The sequence below is a fragment of the Penicillium crustosum genome (genome assembly GCF_028827405.1).
Source record: "Penicillium crustosum strain IBT 35664 chromosome Unknown utg000005l_segment0_segment0, whole genome shotgun sequence".
NCBI classification, from domain to species: domain Eukaryota; kingdom Fungi; phylum Ascomycota; class Eurotiomycetes; order Eurotiales; family Aspergillaceae; genus Penicillium; species Penicillium crustosum.
This window is the reverse complement of record NW_026623126.1, coordinates 620105-641509: the sequence shown is the minus strand read 5'-3', so window position 1 is coordinate 641509 and position 21405 is coordinate 620105. Positions and strand designations below refer to the sequence as shown.

Sequence of the window (21405 nt, the reverse complement as noted above, 5' to 3'; positions counted from 1 at the left end):
TTCTATTACTTACTGCAGGAAAGATATGAGTGATACTACCGTTATCGAGGTAGATTAGTAGATATTTTAAGGACATTAAAGCAATACTACAGGCGTTATCTCTTTCATACTAACCAGGCCTTACGGGAGCCTTAACCCGGACCTAGAATAAACCTAGGCGAGCGCCCTAGTTATATAATTTGTGAATTACCTAGGTAGGCATCCATGTATTCATCCCAACAGTTATACCATATCATCTCTATCAGGTTCTCAAGTCCATTAACAATAAAGCCACTATATAATCTTATGCTCTACTAGTCTGTCGCACAACCTTGCTGTAGGTCGAGATATCTAACCTCCAACCTCAAGTTGGCATACTATACTGTAGGAAATTAATAAATTAAAAATCATATATAAATTAATCCACCAAAATACTACTAGAATACAAGATTATAGACCTATATCATATTCTTTTGGTTCTTCTATACTTCCTAATTTCGATTAACACCTGCTGCCACTTTCGCATTGTTTTTTCATGATCCGCTTTTTCAGCCAATTTATACTCTTTTCTCTCCATCTCTTTCACTTAGCTTCAATTGGTGATACTAGTGTTTTGTGTATAACCGTGAGAACTATCATACCGGGCGTGGCGCGTACCTATAATAGCTTATATTGAATCGAACTTCCCGCTGTCCTTCAGGAACTTGAGAATAGGCTTCCGAACGACCCACCTCGGAACCTCATCCGGACTCAAAACAGAATGGCTCAAGTTTTGAGTTGAACGGTTGTGCAGAAGTCTACATATTTACTTAAGAATAAACCTAGAAGGGTTGAAAGGAGAGACCCGAAAGCAAGCAGGATGAAATGAATGCATGCAATGGGATATTCACCCTAAGCCTATATACACACTAAGTATATATATACATCAGATCTTCAGCTCTCATCCAATAAGTCCACATTCACCACTTCATGATCTTCCCATCCCACGTCACAAACCGAGGCGAATCTTCATGCTTCGCCTCGTTGACACGTTTCAAAACACCCTCAACCGACTGCGGAATAGGCATCCCCCGGATCCACCCATATCCGTCGCAACCCAGCCAGGATGAATAGCCTGCAAAGTGAATTTCTGATCGCGGAGCTCATTATGCAGCTGGACAACAACCATATTCACAGCGGCTTTAGAGATGGAGTAAGGCCCACTGAATCCGCCCACCGCATTGATCTGGGTCTGCAAAGACCCGGATTGCGATGAAATTACAATAATCTTTCGCGTCTGGCGCGCCAGTAGAGCCGGCAAAAATTCTTGAACTACTCGCAGTGGACCGCCCACGTTCACGTTGGAATACTCCGCGAGACGTTCGTCCGAGGTCGTGAGGACCTTTTCGTTATCGCCAATTGCAGCGTTGATGATCAGGGTGTCGAGTTCCGGTACTTGGGCTGCGGCTGCCTTCACGGAACTTCGGTCTGCTTGGTCTAGGACGATTGACTTGATATTTGGGGCAGTGCCGAGATCTGTGGGTTTGCGCACTGAGCCGATTACCTGCTGGGAAGGGTCTTGGCTTATTTGCTTCACGAGTTCGAGGCCGAGGCCTCGCGAGGCTCCGATAACGAGTGTTATAGGTGAAGTCATTATGCAGGTCTGATGGAAATTGAGAAATGGAAATAATAAATTGGAAAGGTAGGAAATTTCTCTTATTTTGTGGAGCGGGGGACATGATATATATAGGTGTTGACCTTCTGATTAGCACAGGATGTATAGAAGATGTGAAAGCTTGGCTAGCCCTGGAGTGTCCACAGAGCACCTAGGCAGAGCTATTCCCATTTGTTGGTCTTTGCGTGATTTCGGCAATAGATGGCAATCCGACCCGACAATGGTGCTATCTACATAATTAATCGTGATTTCGGAAATAGCACCCCGACCCGACAATCGTGGGAATTCGTCGGAGATAAGATTAACGGATCCGTATTGAATATCACCTATAGTATAGAACAATCCGCTGCGTAAGCAGTCGGACACTGCCATCGATACTATGCAGGACTCACCTACCTCTATACCGTTACGGAACTATGTTGCCGATGTCTAGACAGCCGAGTCTTCTATACTTATGCGGAGGATAATAGACACGCGTTGACTGTACCATACTATCTTAGAAGCAAAGTGTACAAGGTCCAATTGATCTACAACGACACCAACAATGAATAAATCTACCGCCCTAGGATCCCAAGGGCAAGAGTTTCTCACGCCTGTGCCTGAACGTGGAGGCTCAGAGGTACTAGTGACATAGTAACAATAGGAACAAATAAAAAAAGGACATGACCAAGCAAACCAGAACTCCCGGGCCCAAACCAGGCCCGTTATGCATTTGCAGCACGATCCCACTGTCCAGGAAGTGGACGACAGGGCCAACCGACGCCGATGCAGAATGAAAAAAGAAAGGTATCAAATCCAAGAATCTATTCATCGTCCAGATCTTGGTGCCGGGCGAGGACGTGGCGCTTGAATTCCGCCTGGTCCGAGTCCCAAAGCTCGGCTGCCTGGGCGTTCAAGGGGCTCGCACTGGTTCAATGTTAGGTTTGATGGAAGTTATGGAGGATGTGAGGGAATGCGTACTTGTTAGGCTCACCCAGCAAGCTTTGCAAGCTGAGCAAAACACTCGATACGTTGTATACGGCGCTCCACTTGTCCTTGAGGATGTCGAGGCAGATGCGGCCGGAGAAGTCGACATTGGGGTGGTAGATCGGAGTCTTGAAGAGGACTGTTGGGGGAGAGTATGGGTAGTTGTTGGGGAATGCGAAGGAGAGTTTGAGAGTGAGGCCCTCATAGGGAGTCTCGGTCGGACCGGTGATGGTTGCTGTCCACGAGAGGAGGTTTCCGTCTGCGTCCGGGAAGGCGGAGATGCCGGGCGAGGGAGAGAGCATGAGTTGCATAAGCTCAGCTTGCAGGCTGTACGGATAAAATAGATCAGGTTAGCTATATGTTTTTGCAAATAGCAAACTGAATTGTCCAGCTGTTTGTAGGTGCTGAGAGGGCACGAACCGTTTGGTCACGCTCTGGGTGTCGCTTTTTTGACCCGAGGAGTTCAGCTTGCTAGCTTGCTGCGCATCGGGCGCCGAGTTCTGCGTGTCTTCCATGCTGTAGTCCATTGTGGTACAGGAGGTGAGGCAATTGAGGTTCTTAAGAAATAGTAATGTGAAATTTGTGGATTCCCGGTTGTGGAATGCTGGTAACAGTAGCACGAGGGTTTGGAATGACGCCGGATCCGTAAAAATGACCCACGAGGAAACCTGCGAATATTTAGAAAGGAGGGATGAATGAGAAGGGGAATTATTGTGTGAAGTGAGTGAAGTGAACAAAGAGGAAAATAGAGGATTTGTTTACTCGGCCCTTAAACGCCCCGGGCAACGCGAACCCCGCTTAGGTCAATTGACTGGGCCCATTCAGTGTTGTCAAAGAAAATAGATTTCTGTTTATACTCGAATATATATATTTTGAAGTCATGTCAAACTGAGTAAGAACAAACACAATCAATTCAAAATACATGTAGCTACGCATAATTAAATAGCCGATCTGGCAATGTTAGTGCGATCGAAATCAACTGCGGGTCTACAGTTTCAAGGTATTAATAGCATATGTACGGAGTAGTATAATACTAGAGCGTAGTATACTTGCATATCTAGTATCAAGTAGTAGTTATCTCTACGACATAGAGTGAACTTATTCCCTCCCTCCCTCTCTACTTTGTATTGTGCCCTTGTCAACAGACTGCCCGATCAGGATAAAGTGGTCCGCGTCTTGTCCCGCGTTTCGCTACCCTTGCTTCGACGCGACATTTCAGCCTATCTTATTTCCCACTCGTTATGCCCTTTTAATCTTAATTTACTTCCTGTCGCTTTGTGTATATCTCTGTTACATTTACTCGCATCCACTAAACTCCCTGCGAGCTTCCTCAAAATGCAGCATTCGCAGCTGGCTCCGCTTCCGAACGATGTGCCGTTTCGCATCGTGTCCAAGACTATCGGCCAAGGCGCCTACGCATGGTAAAAACAGGATCCATACTATGGAACGCCCAGATCTAACGCACCTCGATCCATTTAGCATCAAGAAAGCCTGCCCGTTAGACTCAGAGAACCCCGTCTTCGCCGTCAAGTACATCCACAAAGATTACGCCGCGCGACATGGGAAGATCAGCGCAAGACAATTACAACTGGAAGTCACCGTACACAGACACGTCTCGGGCCATGGGAATATTATCAGCTTCTATCAGACGGGCGAGGACGATGTGTGGCGTTGGATCGCAATGGAGTTGGCCGAAGGCGGAGATCTTTTCGACAAGATCGAGGCTGACGAGGGCGTGGGCGAGGATATCGCCCATGTCTATTTCTCGCAGCTCGTCAGTGCCGTCAGCTTTATGCACTCCAAGGGCGTCGGTCATCGTGATATCAAGCCCGAGAACATGCTTTTGACCGGCGACGGGATTCTCAAGATCGCCGACTTCGGGTTGGCGGCGCTGTTCGAGTACAAGGGAACGCGGAAACTCTCCACCACATTCTGTGGCAGCCCACCATATATTGCACCTGAGGTAATCACCAGCAGTACCAGAGGTCAGAATAAAGGATCTGGGTATCATCCGGACCTAGTCGACATTTGGTCTTGTGGTATCGTGCTTTTCGTCTTGTTGGCCGGGAACACGCCGTGGGATAGCCCGACGGACGATAGCTTTGAGTACCACGAATACGTTGCGACCAATGCGAGGACTACGGATGAGCTCTGGCAGAAGTTACCACCTGCTACATTATCACTATTGCGTGGTATGCTGACAGTGGATCCCCAAAAGCGATTCTCGCTGGAGGATGTCCGAAGGCATCCTTGGTACACCCGCGCAAATAAATACCTCTCCACTGATGGCAAGTTAAGGGATCCGATTAATCTTGCCACCTCGATGTTTGAATCGCTGCATATCGATTTCAGCCAAGATCCTCTTTCCCAATCCGGGAAGGGGTCGAGTCGCAGCTTTGACCCCATGGACACGGACGGGGATGATAATGGTGCAAATGCAGGGTTCTCCTCGACACAGCCAGAGATGTTGGGCGGCGGCATGTTGATGGACTGGGACAGTCCCCAGAATGCTGATGTCTTTTCTTCGACCCAACCCCTTGGGAAGAAGTTTGCCTCTCAGGATGCAGCGATAGCAGGTCATCTTGAGGATGAGCCTTCTATGTCACAGTTCTCACAGCAACCTTCGGTGCCTGTGAGTCGAACCCAAAACGCGCAAAAGTTCCGGGATATTATCCCCTCGCGTTCAATGACGCGTTTCTATTCTGCATGGGAACTTAAACTTCTTGTGCCTCTTATATGTGAGGCATTTCACCGACTGGGGGTTCCAGTTCCGAGTGTCCCTGCCGTTGGTGCTGGAGATACTTCTGCCATGATTCGGGTGATTGCCAAGGATGGCAGAATGTGTCCCCTCCAAGGTAAAGTGCTCATTGAATGTGTCTCAGAAGGGTTATTCGAAGTGGAATTCGTCAAAATCAAAGGTGATCCGCTCGAATGGCGACGTTTCTTTAAAAAGGTGGCCATCCTCTGCAAAGATGCCGTCTTTAGACCGGACGAGTAGCGGTGTATCTGTGTTGTCTCTGTGGACTGCTATCTTCTGCTTTTTACGCTTCTGCCTACATAATGTATTTTCAAATGTACGAGTCATGACTGATTGATGGTGAGGAAAATTAGGCCGGGCTGGAGTTTGGCCGTGGGAAAATAACACTTCATATCATTCAGAAGATGCATATAGCTTCAGTAATAGACGCTTCTAGAAATGCTTGTCCCTTTTTATGTGCCAGTGTCGTAGCTAGAGTAAAATGTTCACATAGCGGGAATATGCCCAGGGTAGTACTACTACTTGAAGTTCTAAATCCCTGAGGTTTCAAATGGGGCTTCAAATGTAATCTAAAATATTGGTGATGCGGTGATGGCTTTGCTCCCTACACCCATGGATGCAATTGGCTTTTTAGCTAATAGCACAATGACTGAGATAAAGATCGAGCCTTGGCCCATGCCAGGTCGTCCGAATAGGTTCACCAAAGAAGGATCTAGACCTGTATCTGGAATAGCGTGCTGTGCCCCGAATTCTAGCAATTTACCATTCTCTGTTTGCTGCCACAACCTTGGAGGTTGGAACAATCCCTGTCGGGCATCAACATTGTTCTCGAGGTTAGCGCAAGTGCGATACCGATACCACGACACCCACTAACAATTATTATACGCCATCTGTAGATAAAAAAGAACAATCTAAGATTTACCGTTAACTAATGGACGAGTTGTTCTCCGCTAGACCCGTTGAAAGTCTGCTTTCATCTATAGAGAACACAGAGTTATTTGACCTAGATCGTTCTCAAAAGGTACCACTAGCAGAGAGCGCAATACAGTGTGAATTGGGTGACCGCCGAACTTCCTACGATCTATGCACCTATATAATACGAAGTACGCACGGTATGAATGTTGAAGCCGCTGCTCTCGAATTCTCAGTAAATAAACCCTCCCTCTTCACCTCTCATCATGATCACTCTTAAGAGTCGGCATTATGCCGGATGAGAGTATCGACTGCCTGAAACTTTTAGTATGTATGGTGGCCTGAAGTTTGACGACCAAGGTGAAATCGTGAACACCATTTCAACACTACCTTGCGATGGACCGTTCCGGACCTATCCACAATTTGTGAGAGGAATGTGTACCTGGCAACTCGAAATGAGTGACCGAAGTGCTTATCTAAATGGTTGGCGGGATATACCTGGTTTACGGGAACGACTAGAGGACTTCTTTACCAGAGGCCTCGACCAGCTTCTGGATAACATTCCCGAGCAACAACCAACTCTGATACATGGAGACTTATGTATGTCTATCTAAGGCGTCTTCTACATTCAACACGGTATCGTTTCTAACTAGTAATCTTCTACTAGGCCTGCCGAACCTACTCTTAGATCGCACAAATAACCGCTTAAAGTGCGAACAATATACAGAGATGTTTGGAACAGTGGGGATTCCAAAGCTTATTAGAGTAAAATAGGGCTCGCTTTTATGTTTTTATATCAGTTTTGATGTCACCTTTTATGAAAATATGGTCCCAATTGTAACAAAGAGTATAGCATGTGATATCAAATATCGAATATTCACGAGTCCATATAAGGCAATCCAATATATTTTTAGTCCAGTTCCCGTTTTTCGGAGTGGCTGTGCCGTGGAAGATATCAGAATGTTCTCTCAAAAATATATTATTATATTATTATCTCCAGAGGAATTCTATACGGTGGATCCTATATCGGAAAACCCTCCCGGGTCTGTTCACTCTGAGATTGTCTCAGTTGTGCCCCTCCAAACGTCACAAACCCATCACTCAATGAATAAAACACCATTTTTATACCTACATGTACCCTCAATTAATTCGAAATTTAGCCCCTTCATCCCATGCCAATTGAATCCACGTGACGATCTGGAGTGCAGATCGCGGGGAAAAGCCGACAAAAAAGAAAGTCTAGAATTTTGTTCAAGAGGCCGACATCCCCGTGGTTGACTTTTCTTCCTCAGGCTGCCCTCGATGCGGTTGATCCCTCTCCATGGATAAGCTGCCGGTAGAGATTCTGTCTAAAATCATCGACCGTAAGCCCCGGACCTTCCCCGCACCCGTTTCGACCGAGAACTGATAGTGCGATAACCAGACCTCCCTCCGCGAGAAAAGGTGCAACTTCAAGCCATATCAAAAAAGTTCTTTGCTCTCGCCCGTGATAATAATCAATGGAGATTACATTGCTATGAACAATCATGGGCTGCTCGGCAGGCTGCCCGCTCTGCCGCCAGACCCTCAGAGAGTGTGATTGCCGACGCGACTGTTTCATTGTCAACCCTAGGGCAGGAGTCGCTGCTTGATATCATCCAGCCTTCTGTCCCACTAGCGAACGCAGAGTCTGATGATATCGGGGAACTATCTCGGAGTGAGAAAGCGAGGGCTGCAGCGGAATGGGACTCGTCAGCGACGGGGGAGCATGTGGATTGGTATTCGGAATATATTGCTCGCCACGGGCCCATATCCTTATCATGGGTCGAGCGGCCGATGGTCCGCAAGGGGGAAGGAAAACGAGGGCAGTCCTACGAGGTCAAAGGTATGGGGCTGCTCAAAGACTGGAGCTCAGCCAGACAGAACAAGATCGTTGCCCCGCTTGAAGATGGCAGCGTCTGCATCTGGGATCTGAATCATTCCCACGCAGCTGACTCCCAAGCAAGCAAAGGCAGGATTCTTGGAGTCAGCGAGCCTGGGATTCTCATGACCAACCTGTCTGGTCGTCGGGATCATTCTCCCTCGAAGACTTCATTGGAGTTCATAAATCTAGGCGAGGGAGTGAGCGTGGATTCTCTGCGACAAAGAGCCTATCTGGCAGTTGGAAATGTCCTAAATGAAGTTGACCTGGAGACATTAAAAGTGATTTCGCAGCAGCGCTATCCCTGGTCGATTTTCGCCCTCTCCCAGGAGACAGATTACTCAGTGCCCTTGACACTCGCCACCACACTCAGTCTGCAGATCTATGACTCCAGGCTGTCGGCTGTCGAAGAAGAAGAGGCAATCAGCTCTCGATGCGAACGGATAGTCAGCCCGAACGCCCCCAAACCAGGCATTTTCGCACACTCTGACTCGCCGTTGTTCCAACTCCAATCCAATGGACAGCCACCTACTCGTATACGCAGTCCAGGACCCTCAGATAAAGGTGCCAATTATGCACCACTGTTCCAACCTGGCCCTCTTTCTATCTTGCACCCGCCAGCTCCTCATGTGAATACAATTCTCCTTGCAGGACGTTTCCCCAGCATCCTATGTTATGACCGCCGCTACTTCCCCCGGCTACAGACCACAGTCCATTCTGGCGGTCGACTATGTGGTCTTGCCTCAGTACCAGCTCCGCGATTCCCCGTCTTCTCAGACTCCACCTACCCCGAGTCTCATTCCGTCGTGGCGTGCGGAGACTATAACGGACGAGGCTCACTGGAACTCTATAATCTCAAGCCAGCACACGAAGAAGACCACAGCCCTTCCAATACGACATCCAACCTGAATCCAGAATACAAGAACCGTCAAAGCGCCGCCAGTTCCAAATTACTTTCGGTGGGATCGCATGGGAATCGCATCGTCTTTTCCGACGCCGAGGGGAACATCAAGTGGACCGAGCGAAATGGTCGCTCAGAAGTGCGACGTTGGAATATCAATACTTCCCAGCCTCAGATCCCATTCGGTCGTCGCAGCCAACAGCCAACGCCACAAACTGAAGAAGGCCAGCAGCCACGTGGGCTCTGGCCTTCTCAATCACCGGGCAATAACGAGGTAGCCCGTAAGGTTCTCCCCACTGGTGGAAATCTCACCGGAGATGAGCTACTTATCTGGACTGGAGAGCGCATTGGTCGTCTCAAGTTTTCCATTCCCGCGGATTATGAAATGGAGCTTGACGAGGCAGAAGTTGATGGAGATGATGCTGTGTTTATGCATGCGGAGGTTGATGAAGCTACGCGCGAAGAAATGCGTCATAGACGGCGAGATGATTGGGAGAGAGAGCAGAGATATGGGGATTATATGCGCCGTGCGCTGGAGAGACAGGCGGATGAGGTCCGCTGGATGGGGAATCGAGGGCTTGGCTGATATAGTTTTCATACATCAATTGCATATGGATACCCAGATCTAGTGGATCGGAGTGTCGGAAACATGAATCTATATCTATATCCGAACAGTAATCTATAGATAATGCTATTTATTTAGAAAATATTGCGGAAATAACGAAATTCCTCGACTTCGGAGACCTCGGAGGGGGAAGAGTTGCCTTTTCTAACTGTCCGAGGCTTAGCAATCGGCAGGTCCGCAATTCGGCTCCCCCGCGCCGAGATCACGGGCATTTCTAATGTTCTTGTCAGCCAGTGACTCAAATTGCTAATATTCTTCTTGTTTCTTGGTTCTAGGCCAATTCGAATATTCCTGCTCTTGATTAATTCTTCATTCTCTTTATCACACCATATCTCCTGCACCCCCGCGCACTTTCCACTACTCATCCCGAAGTTCCTCAGTGAGGGGCAAAAAGAAACCAAAATGCCTTCCCCCGAAATCGCACACCAGTTCGACTCAATTGAGGATACAATTGCAGCATTTAGTAAGTGATACACCTGCATAGGGAATTGACGGCACCGAAACGAGCATCCAGCTACTCATGGCGCCCTCCAACGCGACCAAATCACTAACGAAGACCTACAGAGAATGGCGAATTCATCATTGTCCTTGATTCGCAAGACCGCGAAAACGAAGGCGACCTAATCATCGCCGCCGAGTCCATCACAGCCGCACAAATGGCCTTCCTGGTGCGCTATACGAGGTAAGAGCACCACCCAACCAAGACAGCGGCGGGGGACCGACTACAAAGGCCTCTCCCCGCGATAACAGACGCACACCCACAAAGACAATGCGCCAATCCAAACTCCTATTTCAGAAAAACTGGCTAACAATTCCAAAACACAGCGGTTTAATATGCGCCCCGATCACCCCAGACCTCGCCACCCGCCTCGCGCTCCCACAAATGGTAACCGAGAACGCCGACCCGAAGTGCACGGCCTACACAGTCACAATCGACTCAAGCGACGACTCCGTGACGACGGGAATATCCGCCGAGGACCGCGCACTGACATGTCGCACTCTCGCCTCGCCCACAGCGCAGATCGACTCCTTCCGCCGACCCGGACATATCATCCCTTTGCAGGCGCGTCCTGGCGGCGTACGTGAGCGAACCGGTCACACCGAGGCTGCGGTCGACTTCTGTAAGCTTGCTGGTAAGGCCCCGGCTGGTGTTATTGCCGAGCTTGTTGAAGATGGGGAGATCGTTGAGGGCGTTGCGGAGATTGGGGGCAATAATGGTATGATGCGTCGGGATGGGTGTTTGCGATTTGGAAAGAAGTGGGGTATTAAGGTCTGCACTATTGAGGACTTGGTGCTTTATTTGGATCGTGTTGAGGGTACTGGTGCTGCGAATGGGAATCATTGAGCGGTGGGCTTGTATTTGATCTATGGGTCGTTGCGTTCGGATCGCTTTTGTTGGGTCGTGTGCTTTGGGGTACTTTGTACATCACTACGCCTTCTCTTGGATACCTTTTTTTTAGACGAATTGATGCAAATATGGATAGACTTGTGTATTCGGTGTGTGTGAGCATGACTCTAGAGAGATGGTAGATTCACTGGCTACATGAATTAATACACTAGGGAATATTCGCTACATACATAGCTAGGGTGAAATGGAAGTGATTATTTGATTATTTGGGTATCTATCATTTTCTGCGTGTAGTGTACAAATGTCAATCCCGTTGAAGCAAATGTAAAAGTAATGAACGAGTTCCATGCTGCGACAATCAGGTCGCATGCATTCCCCCTAAAACGCCAAAGCAATGCAATAATTGTATCGAAGCAACTTCTGATGCGGAACCGAGGAAGGTGAGACCGGTGCGACGTCCTTGAACAACTCACTTACCGTTTGAGATGCGAGTAGTCCCGGAGAATGCTCGTCATATGAGTGTTGGTGGTCTTTCCACTTCGGCGTGGCTTCTTGGACTTCTTAGACGGTGCGATGACGCGCGGGCCAAGCACCTTGTTCTTGTTGGTAGGTGTGATACCGAACTTGTCCAATTCTTCCTTCACTACATTCACATCAGGAACCTTGATCTTGTCCCAAATCTGCTTGAACTCATCGTCGAAGTGTTCAATTAGGGACGGGTCGTTAGGCCACACCATCTTGGGATGGTCATCCTTCTTGTTTCGAGTCACAAGCAGTTTTCCCTCCTTCTCCATTTGATTGATCTCCTCTTCGACGGTGGGCCAGCCCTCCCTGAGTTCGCGAACACTCATACCCGCCGCAGTGGTCTGGGTTTGGAGATGTTTTAGGAGTTGCTCCGAGTTTCGAATGTTGTGAGGTGGGCGGAACCTGAATGTGCCCTCGCCGTTCGCGCCGCTCGGATCAAACTCAACCTTCTCATGCATCTGAAGAATACTCCGAAGGGCCTGCACGTAGCCCCGGTCATGGGCACGGTGCTGGAGTGACAAGTACGAGATGATATCAGAGAACTTGAGCGGAATGTTCTTGTTCTTCATGTGCTCGATCGCAAAAGAGCACTTGCGTCATAATATCTTTGCCCGTGCCTGTGTTGGCCGGCTGAGAGTAGACAATGTCCGGGTCATGGCGCTTCTTTTTGATCTCGGTAGACGATGACGGGGTCGGTGCGGACGATGGGACTTGGGAACTGCTGGCAGAGACCGGTTGGTTACTGGCCACACGACGCTGCGTGGGCATGCGGTTTGCTGACTCCACGACACTAGCGTTGAAGCTTTTGAGCTGATTCTGAAGGTAGGACATGATTGCGACGAAGGATCGGAGATCGCTGAGAGTCAAGAGAAGAATAGAACGGAGCTGAGATGGCAACCACTTGATTTAACCTTGATCTGGCTGGGGGATTCAAACGAGGCTTGGCATAGGTATGGTGAGTATTGCCTGAAAGAATAGAAGACAACACACCCGAAAAGAGTTGTGTAGATAATGAGGACAGCCTAGTCAATCAGTCAAGCTTCGAGGAGAGTGGCTATTAAAAGATTGAAGGCCAGACAAAGAATGTCACGTGCCGAAGCTCAGCAACCCAAAGCGCGGAAATGGATCTCAAACGCCCTTGAAGTCACCTCACCACCATTTCGTTCAATTACCATTTCATTCAATTCTTCGTCTTCTCGCCTCAGAAGACACACATTTCTTTTGTTCACATCGTCATGACCTGAGGTCCCTCGGCCAGCGCTGTGTGTACTTGTCTGTGAACAGTACACGGCGCGCCCGTCCTCGAGGACCCAGCTTCTAGCTTGCGCCGCTCATACTTGCTTTTCTTGATTTATCCGCCACGACAGCTTTGTGCTGTTGCACATTCGACAACATGGCTGAAACCGCCGTCCAACTACCCTACCTATCGTCTCACTATGCGCTTCCCGAATCGACGCTCACGACCTTAAGACAAGCCCCAACTGTGGAGCTTGTCAATCAACTTTTAGAATCAATCAGTCAAAAGGCTCATGAATTCGATGAGCTCAAGTCCGACAAGCTTCGCTTGGAGGTAGAGCTTGAGAATTCCGTGCGCAGCAATGAGTCGAAGGTCAAGGTTCTGAAAGCCAGCGTGGAGAAGGGACACGCGGAAGTCGCAGATTTGAGGAAAAAGCTGCATGAAGCTGGTATATATCTTTATCTTTTGTTACTACTGACGAGTTCCTCTCTAACATTGAATAGAAACTACCCGTTCCTCACTCGAGACAGAGATCTCTACGCTGAAATCCTCGTCCACGTCTAACGAATCCGAAACCACGTCTTTGAAGACGCGTATTTCGTCTCTGGAGGCATCCAACAGAGACACATTAGGCTTGCTCGAATCGAAATCTGCGGCCTACGACAAATTGGCCGAGGAGCTCTCGCTTCAACACAAGAAGACCATCGAATTACGACGTGAACTCTCCACCGCAGAGCAGAGTCTCCAAAGTGCCAATGCGGCATCTGCCAGCGCCCGCTTCCGCGAGCAGAGCCTTCAACAAGAACTGGATCTCACCAAAAAGAATAATGAATGGTTCGAGACGGAACTCAAGACGAAATCCGCTGAATACATCAAGTTCCGCAAAGAAAAAGGCGCTCGGATCTCTGAGCTTCAGCGAGAGAACGAAGAGGCAAATTCGACAATTGACTCTCTTCGCCGGAGTGAGAACTCGCTCAAGAGTCGCCTGGACGAAACGGAGCAGCGATACGAAACCTCTCTGGCTACTATTCATCAATTGAAAGAGGAAGCCATCCAAGCAACCGAATCCTTCCGCATCGAACTTGACAGCTCTAACCGATTGGCCGAGCTACAAGGATCTGCTGCCCAGACGGCCAAGCAACGGGTGCAAGAATGCCAACTTGCCCTCGAAAAGACAAAGGATGACGCAGCACAGGAAATTTCGCGCCTCCGTGTGGAGCTTGAGACGGAGTCCAACGACAAGGGAGCTGCGGAGCGTCGAATTGGCGAGCTCGAGGCCCTTGTTGCCCAGCTTGAGTCTGAGCCTGCTAGAGGAAGATCAGCAAGCCCCGCTGTCTCTCTCAATGGAGGTGCACCCAGTACACCTCTGCGATCGAGCATTATGCGTGCTGGCACTCCTACTGGTTCTTTCTCACCCCGCGCATCTCGTGGTAAGGGTGGTATGAACGTCACCCAGATGTACTCCGAGTACGACAGAATGCGCACCGCTCTTGCAGCTGAGCAGAGAACCTGCCAGGAACTCCGGAATACTGTTGATGAGATGGTTCTTGAACTTGATTCAACCAGACCTGAAATTGAGGAGGGACGAGCAGAACAAACCCGTCTCGACCACGCTGTTGTGGAGATGTCTACTCTCCTTGAAGCGGCCGGGAAGGAGCGGGATAACGCCCTCAAGGAAGCCAGGAAATGGCAAGGTCAGGTCGAGGGCTTGGCTCGTGAGGGCGACATCCTACGTCAGCAACTTCGCGATTTGAGCGCTGAAGTCAAGGTTCTCGTCCTGGAGGTTGCTGTCGCAAAACATGGCGAAGAATACGACCGTGAGGAGCTCGAGAAGATTGCTCGGGGTGAAGTCGAAGAGTCGGCCAAAGATCTTAATGAAACTGGCCGCTTTATCAGCAAGCACCTCACAACTTTCAAGGATCTTCACGAACTCCAGGAACAAAACCACACTCTCCGACGTATGTTGAGAGAACTTGGTGACAAGCAGGAGGGTGAAGAGGCGCAGGCCAAAGAAGCTACACGACGGGCAGAGCTCGACGAGTTGAAGGAGCTGCGGATCCGCGCGCAGACAAACCGGGATGAAATTGCGAACCTCAGCGCACAGATGCAGAGTTACGTCAAGGAGCGCGACACATTCCGCAGTATGCTGATGCACCGAAAGCCAACCGTTGACGAACAGTCTGTCTTCTCGCAGTCCATGCCTCTTGGTGCTGCTCCTCAGGGGGCTATGGATACATCAGGACCCGACTACGCTGAGTTGCTCCGCAAGGTCCAAGCCCATTTCGATACTTTCCGCGAAGAAACGACGACAGACCACAAAGCACTGCGCCAGCAGGTCAATGAGCTATCGCGTAAGAACAGTGAGCTTATGTCCGATATCAGTCGGTCAAGCAGCCAGCTTGCTGCTGCTTCCCAACGCGCGGAGCTTTTGCAGAGTAACTTCAATATGCTCAAAAACGAGAACACGGAGATCCAGAAGCGTTATTCTGCTCTCTTTGAGAATGCAAACCGACAAGATCTCCGCACTCAGCAAGCTGCTGAAGACCTCGTGGAGGCTAAGGGTCTTGTTGAGAGCCTTCAGAGAGAAAATGCCAACCTGAAGGCCGAGAAGGATCTTTGGAAAAATATCGAGAAGAGACTCATTGATGATACCGAAAATTTGCGGAATGAGCGCAGTCGTTTGGACTCCTTGAACGCAAACCTTCAAACCATTCTCAACGAGCGTGAGCACACCGACTCCGAAAGCCGACGCCGACTCCAAGCCAGCGTCGAATCGCTCGAAACCGAATTACAATCAACAAAGCGCAAGCTCAATGATGAAGTAGAGGAATCCAAGAAGGCTAGCATGCGCCGAGAGTACGAACAGGAGACATCCCAAAAACGAATTGACGATTTGGTCGCCAGCTTGAGCACTGTCCGTGAAGAGCTAGTTGCCGTCAAGACCACCCGTGATCACCTACAGTCCCGTGTGGATGAGCTTACGGTTGAGCTGAAGAGTGCCGAAGAGCGTTTACAAGTCTTGAACTCGAGACCAAGCGTATCTGCTGGTACCGCCGAGGGACCTACCGAGGGCCAGGAGGCTGGCGAAGGAAGCGGCCTTTCACGGGAACAGGAACTTTCAATTGAAGTTTCCGAACTGAAACGTGACCTTGAGTTGGCTAAGGGTGAACTTGAACACGCCAAGCAGTTGGCTGAGGATTACCAGGCCATCAGCCAAGCTAGTGAGGAACGTCTTGAGTCCGCCACGGAGACACAAGATCAATACCGCGAAGAGACCGATCGTCTTGTTGAGGAGAAGAACGCTAAGATTCATGACCTCGAAACTCGCATTGAAGAGATCTCAGCTGAACTGTCCGCCTCCAACACTGAAATGACCAAGCTCCGGGAAGAGCAAGCGGAAGCGACGCGCCGCCTGGAAGAGCAGAAGGCCAACTTCGAGTCGGAGATTACTCGCCTCAAGGCCGACAATGAACGACATGTCACGGCTGCACAGTACCATCAGGAGGACCTGAATGCGCAGGCCGAAATCGCCAAACATGCCCAACAAAACTACGAAACTGAGCTTGTTAAGCACGCCGAGGCTGCGAAGAATCTACAGATCGTTCGTGCAGAGAGTAACCAGCTCAGGCTCGACATCGCTGAGCTGCGAACCCAATCCGAAGGCTACAAAACGGATCTGTCTCAGAAGGAGGAAAGCTGGGCGGAGCAACGAGCCACATACGAGGGTGAGCTCTCTGAGCTGCAGAAGCGTCGGGAGGAGGTTCTCCACCAGAATTCTGTGCTTCACACCCAGCTGGAGAATATCACAAGCCAGATTTCGTCTCTGCAGAAGGACCGAATGAATGTTTCGGATGATGAGCAGGAGGGCGACCAGGGGGCCCCCAATCTCGAGGGCCTCCAGGAGGTCATCAAGTTCCTGCGGCGTGAGAAGGAAATTGTGGAGGTCCAATACCACCTCTCCACTCAAGAAAGCAAGCGACTAAACCAACAACTCGACTACACGCAGTCGCAGCTCGATGAGACCCGCCTCAAGCTTGAGCAGCAGCGCCGTGCTGCGGCTGACAGCGATCACAACGCCTTGAACCACAACAAGCTGTTGGAGACTATCAACGAGCTCAACGTTTTCCGTGAAAGCAACGCCACTCTCAGAAATCAACTGAAACAAACCGAAGCCGTGCGTGATCAAAAGATCGCCCGTGAGAATGAGCTCGTCCAGGAGATTGAACCCCTCAAGACCAAGATCCACGAATTGGAGAGCCAGATTGAAGCCAAGGATGGAGAAATGCAGCTTCTACAGGCTGATCGTGATCGATACCAACAGCGTATTCAGAACATCCTTCAAAAGTACGATCGTGTCGATCCTACTGAAATGCAAGAGTTGAAGGAGAAGCTCACGAGCCTCGAAAACGAAAAGACTGAGGCTGTGTCCGCGCGGGAAGCTCTCCAAACCCAGATCGAGTCACTTCAGGCTCAAATCGCCGAATTCCCAGAGCAGCTTAAGCAACATTCTGATGAACGCGCGCATGATTTGCGATCGAAGCTCACAGAGCAATTCAAGGCACGCTCTAAGGACCTTAGCGCGCGTGTTAAGGCCAAGCAAGATGAGCTTAATGTGGCGTTGCAGGAGAAGGAGGTCATTCAAGCGGAACTTCAGACTACAAAGAACGAATTGGAGGCACTGAAGACTAAGGTGGCAGAGGCGCCAGCCAATATGTCATCCGCTTCTGCCCCTGCCCCTGCCCCTGCTCCTGCTCCTGCTCCTGCTACAGAAGAAGAAACCCCCGTCAACGCTACCCCGGCTTCACAATTCCCAACCGCGACCGTCGAAATCCCTGGTCCTGGTGACGCTCAAAAGATACAAGCCCTGGAACAGAAGATCCAGCGACTCGAGGCAGCTCTTGCCGAGAAGGATGGACTTCTGGCGACACAGGCCAGCGAACAAGATGCAAAGATCAAGGAACGCGCCGACCGCCTCAAGGACATGTACAACTCGAAGCTGAACGAGGTCAAGGCTGCTCACCGTCAAGAAATTGAGAAACTGTCCGCCGGTGAACAATCCACACCTGGAACACCAGCCGCGGCCCCGGATGCAACCCCTGCAACGCCGTCAAAGACGTTAGAACTTGCTGGATTTGCTATCCCCGAGTTGACAGACGCTCAAGCAAGAGAGCTAGTCGCGAAGCATGAAACCATTCGTACCATCGTCCGCAACAACATCCGAGGCGGTGTAGCGCGCGAGCAACAAAAGCTCCAACAAGAAGCCCAAGCCTCCTCCGGTGCCAATGAAGCTGCACTGGCTGAACTACAACAGAAGTCGACTGAGGAAAGGGAGGCTTTGATCAAGGCCCATGAGAATGAAATCAAGGAGAAGGTCAGCTCAGCTGTCGAACTTGTTGAAAAGAAAACAGCTGCCCGTCTCAGCATGCTTGACACCAGATTCCGAACTGCGAATGCCAAGATTGATGTGGTATCAAAGGCTGCCACGGAAACTCCTCAAAAACCCGTTGTGGAAGTATGGGAAATTGCAAAGACTGCTCGCCCTGCACCGGTCCCGGTTCCGGCTGCTAAGCCCCCCGTACCAGCAGCAGCCCCAGTCCAACCTGTTGCTCCCGCTCCAACTTTAGCTGCACCGCAAGTCCCAGTTAAAGCGCCCTCGGCCCCGGTTCCTGCTCCGGCCCCTGCGCCTGCCGCTGTCCCTGTAGCAGCAGCCCCGAATGTTCCAACAGAGCAAGTCGCGCCTCCCACTGCGCCTGCTCAACCTGCTGCCCCCCCAGCAAGGTGAGGCACAGCCCACTGCACCAGCCAATCCATTCGGCCAAACCCAGCAAACCGATCAAAACCAGCAGGCCTCTTCTCTCCCCAGCAAACCTCCCGCTGGAAACCCACCTGGCCTGATGCGAGCTCTTCAATCAGGGCTTCCTATTGCACGAGGCGGACGTGGTGGACGTGGCGGTGGCCAGCAATTCGGCCATCAGCAACATGACCAACAACAGCAGCAAGGTCACGGTCAGACCCAAAACCAGCGCGGCCCAGGCCTTCAGCGAGGTCGCGGCGGTCGTGGTGGACAAGGTCGCGGTGGTAACCAAAATCAAAATAACGCCGCCCAGGCTCAGAGCCCCACTGCCAACCGTGGGAACCTGAATGCTTCGGCCCGTCAGTTCATTCCCGGGGGCAACAAGCGCTCCCGTGATGATGGCCCCGACACTACCACCGAGGGTGCAAGTGGTGGAAAGAGACAGAGAGGCGGTGGTGGCCCACAGCCTCGTGGCGGAGGCTCTTCTTAAGCAGCAATCGTCGTGTCATGTTTTTCTATTTCATTAATGTATTCTCGATTTCATTGACAAACGCGGCGTGGACCCATTCATGAATGGGTTTCAACGTCTGCTTATGCCATATGGCGTATTGCTTTTCATGTTTTACCCTGCTACGCAGAAAACAGCTTGATTTCTTTTGTTTTGTATGTATCTATTGAATGTGTGGCGTTCCTATGGGTTGCTATTCCTTACTCTCGATTGATAAAGTTCAATTGCAAGTATCTCGTGTACCATCATTGTAACCACCGAAGATAGAGTAACTATTGTAAACAAAGACTGGGGTATAAGCTGCTAGAAGACAAGAATGTATCCAAGAAATGGTCCGACACAGAAGAACGCAAGTTGAAAAGAAACAAGAAAGCACCTTGAAATCACTTCTTCTTCCCCCAGCAGCAGGAACAAGCATTCTCCCAAGGACCTCCCTCTCCTTCTGCAAAACCATCAACCTCGCATCTTCAATAACCTTACCCGCCGGGGCAGGACCAGGAAGAGACGTCTGCGAAACCTGCGCCGCACCCACAACAGCTGGACTCATCGCCTTCACGCCACGAGCTCTCTTCCTCCGCATTCCCGGGCCCTGTCCATAGACAACAACCCACTCCGCAACAGATCCACCGGCAGCAATTTCACACCCAGAACACACCTTCGAGTGCGCACCGATATCCGCGCCCCGACGAATCGTCGCCAGAGCCTCGATTGTAGCAGAAGAATGAATATGAGCACCGGGTTCAACTGTCGCCAATGGACCAACAGTAACGAAGTATGAGATCCGCGTAGATGTCTCTTTCCTAGGCTCAGGCGTCGACGCCCCAGACTCCGTGGGTGTTGTTCTTGCTGGTCTGGATGGTGACGGTGAGCGAGATGAGCTTGGCGGAGCGCCGATTACTGCCTTCTCGCTGATTATACAGCCATCGTCAACAACGATTGGGCCTTCGTATGTGTAAAATTTCGCGCGCGGGTGGATGACGGTTCCTGCGCCGATGGTGACGGGGTATCGGCCTTGGAAGACGACGGTGTCGGCGATTGTGGCTGTTGGGTCGGCTTTTAGGGGGGCTTTTGGTGGGCCGGAGCTGTGGGAGGAGGAGGAGGAACGGTGGGTATTTGTTGGAGGTTTGAGGGTCGCCATTTTGGTGATTTATGTTGGAGGAGGTGTGTTTTGGGGAGATCTATGATCGCAGGGTGTTATCTGTTTTGGAGCTAATTCGCGCCGCTTTTTGGGGTACGCCTCTTAGTCAGCTCCATCAAATGCGCGGGCTTCCAAGGTTGCACAGCCGGCATGGATCCATCCATGGATAGATAGATCGAGGTATAAGATGCAGTTGTAAATGTTGGTATATTTTTTTAGGTATAGGCCGGTACAGCGTAGGAAAATGCATTCGTGATATATTCCGAGCCGGGGTATCTAAAATCTAAAGCCAAGTCTAAAGCGCCCCATCCCCCAACGTAGAACCATCGGATAAGACAGCCAAGGACCCTCATGGCTCCTCCACAGTCTCTGGCTTGATACCGTTGCGCTTTCTCCAAGCTCTAACGCCCCGGTCGACCTCGTCTCTGGTCATCCCATCGCGCACCAAGCAAAATGTGACACCCAACTCTGTCTCCACGTTCCGGTTCCGTGCCTCATCATCGAAGAACAGCATATCCTCATAGGCAACAGTACTTGTCTGCTGAATCTTCGAGAAATGCGATGTCTTATTTCCCGGGTAGATCTGGATAAAATCGAAGTAATCGAGGGCGCGGATGGTCTTAGCGTTCGCGGCGGGGTTATCGGAGAAGGTGGGGATGATATGTAGGGATTTGAGCATGTCGCGCGCTAGATCAGGGGCCTGGGTTCGAGATGCAAGGGCCAGTGGAATTGAGCGATGTTTGCAGGCGTAAACTATCGACGAAACTGCTGGGTAGAAAGCGAAGGACTCTCCCCATCTATTTGAGATAAGGAATGCGGGGTTAGAAATTGGACTGGTTTCGAAAGGATCAGATGTCAATCGGGGGATTCGTACCGGTCAACGGCACGGGAGTTGTTGTCCCGTGGCTTGACAGGGGCGCTGACATGTGTGTCGACCCAGAACGGCCACAAGGTGTAGTCCAGGTCGAAAGCGATCAATTTTGGGAGTGGGAGGCCGTCGGTGAAGGTTTCGGGGGCCACGGAGGAATCCTCCAAAGGCTGAGTGTTTTGGCGCTTAGCTCGGACCATATTTGGTACAAAGAACACACGAAGAATCAAAAAAGAACGTTGGAGGAATTCGAGAAGGAAATGGACCATGGAAGAAGCCACCGAGGATGAAC

At 50.4% G+C, this 21405-nt stretch overlaps 9 protein-coding genes across 9 annotated transcripts; 4 read left to right on the top strand and 5 right to left on the bottom strand.

Annotated features, from left to right (window-relative positions):
* Positions 1 to 1012: 1012 nt before the first annotated feature.
* On the bottom strand, positions 1013 to 1612 carry N7487_010925 (uncharacterized protein; the record flags this gene model as incomplete). The annotated part of the gene is made up of 1 exon (XM_056878655.1): positions 1013 to 1612. The coding sequence occupies one exon, from the start codon at positions 1610 to 1612 to the stop codon at positions 1013 to 1015; it is 600 nt and encodes a 199-aa protein (XP_056723974.1).
* A 623-nt stretch (positions 1613 to 2235) lies between these two features.
* Positions 2236 to 3313, bottom strand: N7487_010924 (putative ubiquitin conjugating enzyme (UbcK)). Its single transcript, XM_056878654.1, has 3 exons — positions 3020 to 3313; positions 2594 to 2926; positions 2236 to 2539 (listed from the first exon to the last, which is right to left on the bottom strand). Exons 1-3 carry the CDS (start codon positions 3124 to 3126, stop codon positions 2437 to 2439), a joined length of 543 nt encoding a protein of 180 aa, XP_056723973.1. The 5' UTR covers positions 3127 to 3313; the 3' UTR covers positions 2236 to 2436.
* A 621-nt stretch (positions 3314 to 3934) lies between these two features.
* Positions 3935 to 5597, top strand: N7487_010923 (uncharacterized protein; the record flags this gene model as incomplete). The annotated part of the gene is made up of 2 exons (XM_056878653.1): positions 3935 to 4020; positions 4079 to 5597. 2 exons carry the CDS (start codon positions 3935 to 3937, stop codon positions 5595 to 5597), a joined length of 1605 nt encoding a protein of 534 aa, XP_056723972.1.
* Positions 5598 to 7550: 1953 nt separating this feature from the next.
* N7487_010922 (uncharacterized protein) lies at positions 7551 to 9656 on the top strand (the record flags this gene model as incomplete). The annotated part of the gene is made up of 2 exons (XM_056878652.1): positions 7551 to 7633; positions 7693 to 9656. The coding sequence occupies exons 1-2, from the start codon at positions 7591 to 7593 to the stop codon at positions 9654 to 9656; spliced, it is 2007 nt and encodes a 668-aa protein (XP_056723971.1). The 5' UTR covers positions 7551 to 7590.
* A 441-nt stretch (positions 9657 to 10097) lies between these two features.
* On the top strand, positions 10098 to 11040 carry N7487_010921 (3,4-dihydroxy-2-butanone-4-phosphate synthase RIB3; the record flags this gene model as incomplete). The annotated part of the gene is made up of 3 exons (XM_056878651.1): positions 10098 to 10158; positions 10260 to 10377; positions 10521 to 11040. The coding sequence occupies 3 exons, from the start codon at positions 10098 to 10100 to the stop codon at positions 11038 to 11040; spliced, it is 699 nt and encodes a 232-aa protein (XP_056723970.1).
* A 476-nt stretch (positions 11041 to 11516) lies between these two features.
* N7487_010920 (transcription factor TFIIE subunit TFA2) lies at positions 11517 to 12399 on the bottom strand (the record flags this gene model as incomplete). The annotated part of the gene is made up of 2 exons (XM_056878650.1): positions 11517 to 12110; positions 12160 to 12399. 2 exons carry the CDS (start codon positions 12397 to 12399, stop codon positions 11517 to 11519), a joined length of 834 nt encoding a protein of 277 aa, XP_056723969.1.
* A 562-nt stretch (positions 12400 to 12961) lies between these two features.
* On the top strand, positions 12962 to 19089 carry N7487_010919 (putative filament-forming protein (Tpr/p270); the record flags this gene model as incomplete). Its single annotated transcript, XM_056878649.1, is given in 3 exon segments — positions 12962 to 13253; positions 13309 to 18521; positions 18532 to 19089. The coding sequence occupies 3 exon segments, from the start codon at positions 12962 to 12964 to the stop codon at positions 19087 to 19089; spliced, it is 6063 nt and encodes a 2020-aa protein (XP_056723968.1).
* Positions 19090 to 19327: 238 nt separating this feature from the next.
* On the bottom strand, positions 19328 to 20245 carry N7487_010918 (transferase hexapeptide domain protein; the record flags this gene model as incomplete). The annotated part of the gene is made up of 1 exon (XM_056878648.1): positions 19328 to 20245. One exon carries the CDS (start codon positions 20243 to 20245, stop codon positions 19328 to 19330), a length of 918 nt encoding a protein of 305 aa, XP_056723967.1.
* A 349-nt stretch (positions 20246 to 20594) lies between these two features.
* On the bottom strand, positions 20595 to 21382 carry N7487_010917 (Mg-dependent acid phosphatase; the record flags this gene model as incomplete). The annotated part of the gene is made up of 2 exons (XM_056878647.1): positions 20595 to 21042; positions 21120 to 21382. 2 exons carry the CDS (start codon positions 21380 to 21382, stop codon positions 20595 to 20597), a joined length of 711 nt encoding a protein of 236 aa, XP_056723966.1.
* Positions 21383 to 21405: the final 23 nt, after the last annotated feature.

Excerpts from the sequence above, each read along its gene's own strand:
- N7487_010924 (XM_056878654.1), bottom strand. The coding sequence starts at position 3,126 with ATGGACTACAGCATGGAAGACACGCAGAACTCGGCGCCCGATGCGCAG. Across the intron at positions 2,927-3,019 it reads ACCCAGAGCGTGACCAAACG|CCTGCAAGCTGAGCTTATGC; the intron begins GTTCGTGCCCTC and ends TTATCCGTACAG. Across the intron at positions 2,540-2,593 it reads TTGCTGGGTGAGCCTAACAA|TGCGAGCCCCTTGAACGCCC; the intron begins GTACGCATTCCC and ends ACATTGAACCAG.